Raw genomic sequence first — 9,911 nt, 5'->3', positions numbered from 1 at the left:
TTGGACTATAATTGGTCATTTTTTTTAAAAAAAAATAGTTTATTATTTTTAATTGGATTATGATTCAGATATGTTGATTGGCTGTTTTTATTGGAAAATCAATAAAAATGATTTTAAAAAACAAAACAAAACAGATTAGCTGGTTTGCAGAAGCCAGCCCAGGGATTCCTGGTTTGGCACCGTTCTGCAGCTTGTACATTCATCCATATCCCAGCTAGTCAAAATCCTACCATTTATTAATTTCTAGGGTTTGGGGGGAAGTCCCCCAATCTATAGGGACGCAGGTGGCACTGTGGGTTAAAGGCTCAGCGCCTAGGACTTGCCGATCGAAAGGTCGGCGGTTCGAATCCCTGCGGCGGGGTGCGCTCCCGCTGCTCGGTCCCAGCGCCTGCCAACCTAGCAGTTCGAAAGCACCTCCGGGTGCAAGTAGATAAATAGGGACCGCTTACCAGCGGGAAGGTAAACGGCGTTTCCGTGTGCGGCTCTGGCTCGCCAGAGCAGCGATGTCACGCTGGCCACGTGACCCGGAAGTGTCTCCGGACAGCGCTGGCCCCTGGCCTCTTGAGTGAGATGGGCGCACAACCCCTGAGTCTGTCAAGACTGGCCCGTATGGGCAGGGGTATCTTTACCTTTACCTTTACCCCCAATCTATAACAATATCTTCTTTCTCCGCAATTGGCAGCTGTGATGCTCCAGTTTTTTACAAAAGAGATTTTAAACATCTTTTTGAGTTCGTTGTATATTATATCCCCAAATTCTCTTATTTTCTTCTTAAAATTAATAAGGCAAATTGGGTGTGTGTGTGGGGGGGATGATCTAAGCTTAAAACAAATGTCTGTGTGGCTCACCGAAAGGCAAAGAAACCAATTCCCCAAGGCGGAGCAGGAATTCAGAGAGACCCCTGGGGGGTTAGGTAGCAGATTCCTAGCAGATGTGGGGCAGAATAAACCAGGCAGGTGTGTTTGCTTTTGGTTTCAGGTAGCTTAATCCTCTCCAGACTGAAAGGGAACTTGGTTTTTTTGGGCACAATATTGTTTCAGAGAGGAGGGACACGATAGGTTGGGGAAAAAACAACAACCCACCATTGCCGAGAGAGTAAAAGGCAGAGAATCAAAATTCTGCCTTTGTCCGGGCTGTCGACCGGCAAAACTGGAATGCTGAGATCGTGAGGCATTGCTCAAGAAGCAGCATGAAGGTGTTTCTTACTGCACTGCTGGCTACTCTTTGGTGTGCTGAGTTTGGTAAGGCCCCTTTTATTTACGCAGATCCATTTTTTGATGTTTCAGTTGGATGAGAGTTAAATTGAGGGATGTTTAGCCCTGGAGAAGAGGAGACTGAGAGGTGTTAGGAGAGCCATCTTCAAATATCTGAAGGGCTGTCCCATGGAAGATGGAGAAAGCTTGTTTTCTACTGCTCTGGAGGGCAGAACCTGAACCCATGGCTTCGAATTGTAGGAAAGGAGACTCAGATTAAACGCCAGGAAGAGTTTTCTGAGGGTAAGAGTTGCGGAACGGACTCCCTCACAAGGCAGTGGGCTCTCCTTGGAAGAAGAGTCAGGCTGCATTCCCTTGGAACTTTGTTGTTTAGTGGTTTAGAGTCCCATTAAGTTAAATAGGGTGTGCAGACCGATCCTATACAGTGGTACCTCGGGTTAAGTACTTAATTTGTTCTGGAGGTCTGTTCTTAACCTGAAACTGTTCTTAACCTGAAGCACCACTTTAGCTAATGGGGCCTCCTGCTGCTGCCCCTGCGCCACCGCTGCACGATTTCTGTTCTCATCCTGAAGCAAAGTTCTTAACCCGAGGTATTATTTCTGGGTTAGGGGAATGTCAGAAGTGTAGATTTTGGTGAATTTTCTTAAAAATAGGTCAAAAACTTCAATGGCTTTTGATTGAGAGTTTGCAAAAAAACAAAAAAAGCTCAACAACTTTGGGCAACAACAACAACAACAACTTTTGCGTCTGGATATTCACTTTTTGGAATATGGGAACCCTCGGCTAAGAGGAGGAAAGCCTTTTCTGGTTCACCTCTGGCAGCAAAATGTCTTGATCTGCTTGACTGGTGTCATGTACCACCTGTATATCATTTTCATTATATTCTTTCTTAAGGTGTTACATGCCGTAAATTTCATACCTGTGGTCCATAACTGTTCCCAGTCAGCCATCATAATATTATGTCCAACATCTTGTGCCCATTTAATCATAGCTGATTTCACCATTTCATCCTGAGTGTTCCATTTCAACAGCAAGTTATACATTCTTGACAAGTTCTTACTTTTGGGATCTAACAGTTCTATTTCCAATTTTGATTTTTCCACCTGGAAGCCATTTTTTTTGTCCAGATTATATGCCTCCATTATTTGATAATAATGCAGCCAATCTCGCACTCTATTTTTTAGTTTTTCAAAACTCTGTAGTTTTAATCTATCTCCCTCTTGTTCCAGAATTTCCCAATATTTCAGCCATTTGGCCTCCATATTGAGCTTTTTCTGAGCCTTCGCTTCCATTGGTGATAACCACCTTGGGGTTTTATTTTCGAGCAAGTCCTTATATCTGCAAAATGTCTTGATCTGGCCCTGCAGATTCCTTAGTGGTTTCATAGAGGCAAGACAATATCTCTCTGCTGCTGCTCTGAACGGAGATTGCATCTACGCTGCTGAGATTGTTTTAGTAGGCAGAGCAGACTATTGGTGATTTTGAACGTGGGACCCTTCTGCATTTGAGGAAGATGCTCTCATTACCACTCAGCTACAGCCCTTTCTTTTTATTTTTAATTTTTGCCTCAAATCAGAAACTCTGTGAATCCGGGACTGTCCCTGGAAAATAGGGGCAATAGGAGGGTCTGTAAATGTGAACTGAAATGCAAGTTCCCACTCCCGCTTAGCACTGAGTTAAGTTGTTTTATGCTGCATTTTGTGTGAGATTTGGGTAGCCTTTTCCTTTGACGTTCTTAGGAGCCTCCGGTTCATCCAGTGTGCAAGGCAGCTTACGGAACAATAAAAACCAGCAGAGTAATAAAATCCTGTCCACACAAACCACAAACTAAGCAGCTCTAACGATCTGATTCAGAGCTTGGCACACAGATTTTCTGCTGGGTGTCAGCTGTTATGTAAATCTACAAGGAACCATTGGGTTGCACAGGTGCTGTGGACAGAGTTGGCCAGCTGGAAATCCTCACTAAGGCGGCCAAGAAACACCTGATCTCTCCGCATTATCTTTAGATGCGATGGAATGCTAAAAAAAGTTTGTTTTTGACAATATCTAAACCATACCCAGCCCCAGTTAAGCTAAGTTTCATCTGTGTCCACCTCACGGGGTCTTGGTGTTCAGAACAAGGGAGGGATTCATTTGGTCCAATCCAATGCTCCGAAATGGTTCCAAACTACAAGAAATTGAGCAATGGTTCCAAACTACAAGAAAAAAGATTCTACCTAAACATTAGGAAGAACTTCCTGACAGTAAGAGCTGTTCGACAGTGGAATTTGCTGCCAAGGAGTGTGGTGGAGTCTCCTTCTTTGGAGGTCTTTAAGCAGAGGCTTGACAACCACAAGTCAGAAGTGCTCTGATGGTGTTTCCTGCTTGGCAGCGGGTTGGACTCGATGGCCCTTGTGGTCTCTTCCAACTCTATGATTCTATGATTCTATGAAATGTGCTTGTGGACAAGAATGCAACTTGCAGTCAAGTTATGCATTTCTCTGGATTTTGCAGTGCATGTACAGTGCTCGAAAAGCATGCACACAAAGAGTATCTTAAGTAACAGGTGTGCATAAAATGTGCATTTCATTAGCGAACCATAGCTGTCAACTTACAGATTTGAAAATAAGGGACCAGTAGCCTCGAAAATAAGGGATCAGCAGCCAAAATAAGGGATTTTCCAGGCACAGGTATGTTCAACTTCTGAGCCCCTCCGACCCAAGGGCAGAAAGCCCAGGCAGCAGCCAAACGGAGCCTCAAGCGGTGGTTCCCACAGCGCAGCAACCCGGCAAAGGGGATGCAGCAAGGGAAACCACCGTCACCTCTCCGCTGGGAAGCGCTGAGCAAAGGCGAGTCCCCAGGCAACGCAAGCTCCACCCCCCAGTCGTTCTTAGACTCCTTATTGGTGAGCAACGCAGCCAAGCAACACAGTTGGAGCCTCCCTTCTCCCTGGCCGGCAGGCAGTGAGGGAGAGGAGCTGCTTCCTTTGAAACCTGGGAAATTTAAGGGACATCATCAATAAGGGACAGCAGCGGGACACGGCCCTGGGATAAGGGACTGTCCCGCCAAATAAGGGACAGTTGACAGCTATGTAGCGAACGCTCCCATCAGGCCTGGCCAGCAAGGGATGATGGGAGTTGTAGTCCCACAAATCTGGTAGAGAGCCACACCCTTTCCTGGCCTGTTGACAATACAGAACTAGATGCGTCATCACTAACCTGACTCTGTGTAAGGCAGGTTCGTACGTTCCTATGACGTTAGGAGCTGAAGTGCTGAAAATGCACATAAATTTGTAAGCTTTGGAGGGGTTTTTTTCTTTTTGGTAACACCCCAAAACCCAGTGTTTCTTCTTGTCTTTCATTTTGCCTTTTGGAAAGGGTGACGTCATACATTGACTGCCACGTCTTCTTTGCCTAATATCCTGAAATGGGCATTCACCTCTGCTCCATTGGGAATTCCCTCTCCTAAGGCTAAACACAGCACAGGTAGAAGTGGGCGTGGGAGTCTTCCTTGGAAACATGGCTGGAGAGGGAAGAGCTAAATATCTTCTCCTCATGCTCTGTGGTCCTATGGTCTAAACCACCAAGCCTCTTGGGCTTGCCGATCAGAAGGTCGGCGGTTCGAATCCCTGTGACGGGGTGAGCTCCCGTTGCTCTGTCTCAGTTCCTGCCAACCTAGCAGTTTGAAAGCATGCCAGTGCAAGTAGATAAATAGGTAACACTGTGGCAGGAAGGTAAATGGCGTTTCTGTGTGCTCTGGTTTCCGTCACGGTCTCCCATTGCACCAGAAGTGGTTTAGTCCTGCTGGCCACATGACCCGGAAAGCTGTCTGTGGACAAACGCCGGCTCCCTCGGCCTGAAAGCGAGATGAGCGCCGCAACCCCATAGTTGCCTTTGACTGGTCTTAACCGTTCAGGGGTCCTTTACCTTGTCTTACCTTGGTCCTCATGCACCCCCTTCCCAAATGCTTATCTTTAAATAGAAGAAAACTGCACAATTAAAGGGACCTCTAAGCTGGCTCTCAGCTTTTCAAAACTGGAAACAGGTTTGAGCGTTGAGCAAGAAAGTAGACCTGCGGGGAACTCGTGTTAGTAAAGATTTTTCTGTCACCCTTTCACCTACAGCCCAGGCTTTGCGGTGTTATTCTTGCCCGGAGCCTATAACGGCTGTAAAATGCATGAAGGTGGACAACTGCTTGCAGAATGAGACCATGTGCAAGACTACCATGTACTCGCGTGAAGAAGGTGAGACACTTGGCTGCATTCTCCTTCCACTTTCCGAGAGAGCCTGCCTCTGAACACCTGGGCTGGGATCCCCAAGCGGGAGAGCGTGGTTGAACTCAAGTCCTGTTTGTGGAGTTCTAATGTTGGCATTTGGCTAGAAACATAAGAAGAGTCTGATGGACCAGGGCAATGGCTCACCCAATCCAGCATCCTTGTTCTCACAGGGGCCGAGCAAATGGACGTGAGAAACCTGCAATCAGGATTCGAACACATAACAAAATATAACTAAATTTTTATTTATACCCTGCCCTTCCCGGTTCAGAAAACCGGGCTCAAGGGTGGCTAGCAACAAATTTAAAACACTTAACTGATGCAACAAAAAACAGTATAAAACATGAATAACAATAAATTCATAATTCAAAAATCAATTTGGGGGGGGGGGAATCCATCCAATAAACATCAGATGATCACCAGGACTAGCTGGCTAAATTAGTCCTATTTGGGCCAGTAAGGAGACCAGGGGAGAATTAGCTGTGGGATCCCAGAGCGGGTAATCTTCATAAAAAGGGGAGGGGGAGGGAAGAACAGGGGAATAAAAGATCAGGCTAAGTTCAAGTTGAAAGCCAGGCGGAATAGCTCTGTCTTACAGGCCCTGTGGAAGGAGGTTAAATCCTGCAGGGCCCTGGTCTCATGGGACAGAGCATTCCACCAGGTTGGAGCCATCACTGAGAAGGCCCTGGCCCTGGTGGAGGATAGTCTGACTTCCTTTAGGGCCCGGGACCTCTAAACTATGATTATTCATGGACCTTAAGGTCCTCTGCGGGGCAGACCAGGAGAGGCGGTCCCGTAAATATGAGGGCCCTAAGCCACACATGAGTAAGCTACCCTCCTGCAGTTCCCAGCAAGTGGTATTCAGAAGCCTTGCTGCCTCCAGCTGCGGAGACAGGACATTGGCATCATGGTTAGTAGTCATCAACAGCCCTCTCCTCCATGACGCGGTTGGTGCTGTGGTCTAAACCACTGAGCCTCTTGGGCTTGCTGATCGGAAGGTTGGCGGTTTGAATCCCCACGACGGAGTGAGCTCCCGTTGCTCTGCCCCTAGCAGTTCGAAAGCACACTAGTGCAAGTAGATAAATAGGTACCGCTGTGGCAGGAAGGTAAACAGTCTTTCCGTGCGCTCTGGTTTCTGTCACGGTGTTCTGTTGCGCCAGAAGCAGATTAGCCCTGCTGGCCACATGACCCGGAAAGCTGTCTGTGGACAAACGCCGGCTCCCTTGGCCTGAAAGCGAGATGAGCACCACAACCCCATAGTCGCCTTTTACTGGACTTAACCATCCAGGGGTACGTTTACCTTAACCTCCATGAATTTGCCGAATCCTTTTTCAAAGCCATCTAGCTTGGTGATCATCACTGCCTCCTGTGGAAATGAGTTCCATAGTTTGTGCTGTGTGCAGAAGGATCTTCTCTTATCTGCCCTGAATCCTCCAACATTCAGCTGTGCTGGACTGGGGGAGGCGGATCTTGGCCAGATCCAGCAGTTTTCTTCTTATATAAATGGTCTAAATATAAGGCTATCGACAGGGAAGGACATGGTGGACCTAGAATCATCAGTAGCTACTAGCCACAAAGGCCTACCTTGACTGTTGGAGCCAGTATTACCAGCTGTGAGGAGTGAGGGTGGGGGTCTGCGTTGCTGCTGTGCTCAGGTGGGCTTCTCATACAGTCTTCAAATTCCCAACATACCCACCTAGCCTCCAAACCACCTCCTCTGAAGAGGTGCTTTCTTATCTCTGCAAGAGTTGGTGTGCTGGTCCACGGTGGGGGGGGGGAGGTTACCGTGGGGCGAGGTCCAGGACCTGAGTTGAGGGTCGGCAGACAGTCCCCCTCGGACAAAGCGGGGTCCACAGAGGGAAGCCGGGCAAGGACAGGAACTCGGGGGGAACAGGACTGGATGCTGGCCGAAACAGCTCATCAACGACGTTGCTCCCGCAACCTGGGACCGGGCTGACTGGCCTTTATCTTCTCTGAGGCCAAGGGCGGTCCCGGCCCCCAGGAGACCCGCCTCTCCTGGCCTTAAGGCGAGAACTGCTCCTGGGAGAAACCAGTTCCCTTCGCCTCTCTGCCCTGAGCCTCTGCAGCTCAAGAGAGGCTGAAGGGTTACTGGACCCAGGGGGAGACTCACCTGCAGGCACTGAGTCCTCAACCACCTCTGGAGCCAGAGTGGATTCACCTGGTTCCTGCTCCTGAGGATCCGGCACAGGTGCAGGCGCTTCAGAATCAAGGCCCTGCCCCAGTTCAGCCGGCCCTGGAGGCGGGGACTCCTGTGCAGGCTGGGATTCCTCCGGTTCAGCCTCTGAATCGGATTCCCAGGCCATCACAGTTGGGTTAGATCTCCAGGTGTTTCCCCAACCACAGAGAATCCTAGCACTGCAGAGTTGGAAGGGCCCCGATCCCCTGCAATGCATGATTTGGAGATTCTGAACCCCCTTGTTCCCTTACCCTATTGGCAGGGTATCTACAGCCTCTACTTCCCAGTTGTGCAAAAATTGACAACTGCACAGGGGAGGCATAGAGGACTGTGTACCTGCTGCACCGTGGTGGATTTCAGAGAGGGGTGGACGACAGGGACTGATCTGTCTTGCCACTTGTATTTGCAGTGTACCCATTCCAGGGCGATTCAACCGTCACGCGGTCTTGTTCTTCGAGGTGCATTCCGTCCGACGTGGATGGGATTGGCTTGACTCGCCCGGTGACCTGCTGCAACACGGATCTCTGCAACCACGATGGGGCAGCCAGCGTGCAGATCAGCTACATCACGCTGGGGACCTCAGCTGCTTCCTTCTTCATCCTCCTCCAGCCTGGACCGTGATTCAGAAGGCAAAGGCAGAAGATCTTGGGGTTGTGGGTGTGCAAACGACAACAACTCCTTGATCAAGCCCCAGCTTGGCTTCGCTATCTCAGTCTCTCTCTCCTCCTGCAATTGCAGACTCCTCTTCTCATCAGGCGAAGAAAACAGGGGGCGAAAATGCTTTGCGCTGTGAAAAGTGCCGGCCTGCCTGCTTCTTCTGGCTGAAAAGAGAATCAGAGACCTGATGCTTAAGTATTTTGGGGGTGCCAGTCAGCCCTTTGCTCAGCTCATCGTCTCTGATTCTGCCTTTTGTGGCTCATCCCATGTTTAGAAAACACAGTTCCAAGCAGTTTTCCCCTTGCCCTACTCCTTTCCCAGGGAAAACCTGCTCTTTAGCTCTAAATCAGAACAAACAGCAATTCATGGAAAACCCAAATGGCTGTTGTCTCCGATTGAGGACTAAAGAGCAGTTTTCCCCAGGGAAAGGCAGAGAGACTTTCACATGACTTGTATTTTTATCATATTGTTTTCTAGTTAATTCCTCCCGGGTCCGAGAGCTTTTCTCATTGTTCCACGACTCTGCCTTGCGAAAACCCTATCTTGCCCGCTGTGCTGAAGCTCCTTTAGTAGCAAAACCCTTCTTTGGATTTCCTGTGCATCCGATAAGATCCAGTTCGGAAGGGGGTAAGGTCGGAGTTTTGCAAGGCCCAGCTGCAGAGCAACAAGAAAATCTCCCGGACCTGGGGAAAGGAATAGCTACAGAATGCAATAAAAATGCAGGTCAAGCGGAAATGTGGCTGAACACTTAGTCTTAAATATGTGTCTTTATGCGCACCTGATCACGGCTCCCAATAGCCAGCCAGGATTCTGAGAGCAGCCACCAGAACTCATCTTAAAATTCCCTTAAAATCTTCCTTCTCAATGTGAGGCTGTCTGAAATGGATCCGTTGCATGTAGAGACATTGGGGACGGGCTTTGCATGATTCTCTTTTTATGCATGAAGTACCCTTCCAGAAACCCTCTCCTCTTTATCGATCATTTATCCTAACTTGTTGCACGACGCTTATGCTGAAATTACACGATGCCCCCGTTTTTGTTGAACGCCTACCACGATCTGTTTGCAGGCAGTTTATATGACAATGAGCAATCCATCCTGATTTACTTGTGTAGATAGATTATATGTCTTCTTCGGGAGGTAGGGCAGGATGTAAACCGAATAAATAATAATAAATTCCCATTGATCAGGAAATTATCCCACACTGTTTCGTGCGTGATTTCATCAGTTTCCTAACCACAAAATCTTTTTTTATATATGTAAAAGTGGACTGGATAGAATTGTAGAGAATTTAATAGAATTGTAATAGAGGGACCCATGAGGGCCATCTAGTCCAACCCCGGCAATTCAGAATCTCAGCTAGAGCATCCAGCACACATGGCCGTCTGTTTAGAAACCTCCAAGGAGAGTCCACAGCCTCCCAAGGGAGACTGTTCTGCTGTCAAACAGCTCTTACTGTCAGAAAGCTTTTCCGTATGTTTAGTCAGAATCGCCTTCCTTGTCATGGGTTCGAGTCCTACCCTCCAAAGCAGGAGAAAACCAGCTTGCTCCATCTTCCATGGGACAGCCGTTGAGATATTTGAAGAGGGCCGG

The 9,911-nt window shown here is 48.3% G+C and overlaps 1 protein-coding gene across 1 annotated transcript; it reads left to right on the top strand.

Annotated features, from left to right (window-relative positions):
- Positions 1-947: 947 nt before the first annotated feature.
- LOC307220545 (ly6/PLAUR domain-containing protein 2-like) lies at positions 948-9,515 on the top strand. Its single transcript, XM_079984566.1, has 3 exons — positions 948-1,241; positions 5,317-5,436; positions 8,073-9,515. Exons 1-3 carry the CDS (start codon positions 1,190-1,192, stop codon positions 8,282-8,284), a joined length of 384 nt encoding a protein of 127 aa, XP_079840692.1. The 5' UTR covers positions 948-1,189; the 3' UTR covers positions 8,285-9,515.
- Positions 9,516-9,911: the final 396 nt, after the last annotated feature.

The sequence above is a fragment of the Podarcis cretensis genome, assembly GCF_951804945.1.
Source record: "Podarcis cretensis genome assembly, chromosome: 7".
NCBI lineage: Eukaryota > Metazoa > Chordata > Lepidosauria > Squamata > Lacertidae > Podarcis > Podarcis cretensis.
The sequence above is the reverse complement of the archived record's forward strand: the minus strand, read 5'-3'. Positions and strand labels throughout refer to the sequence as shown.

Bases quoted from the DNA above. Each gene is read 5' to 3' on its own strand.
- LOC307220545 (XM_079984566.1), top strand. From the start codon at position 1,190: ATGAAGGTGTTTCTTACTGCACTGCTGGCTACTCTTTGGTGTGCTGAG. The intron at 1,242-5,316 runs GTAAGGCCCCTT...TTTCACCTACAG, and splicing joins TCTTTGGTGTGCTGAGTTTG to CCCAGGCTTTGCGGTGTTAT. The intron at 5,437-8,072 runs GTGAGACACTTG...TTGTATTTGCAG, and splicing joins CATGTACTCGCGTGAAGAAG to TGTACCCATTCCAGGGCGAT.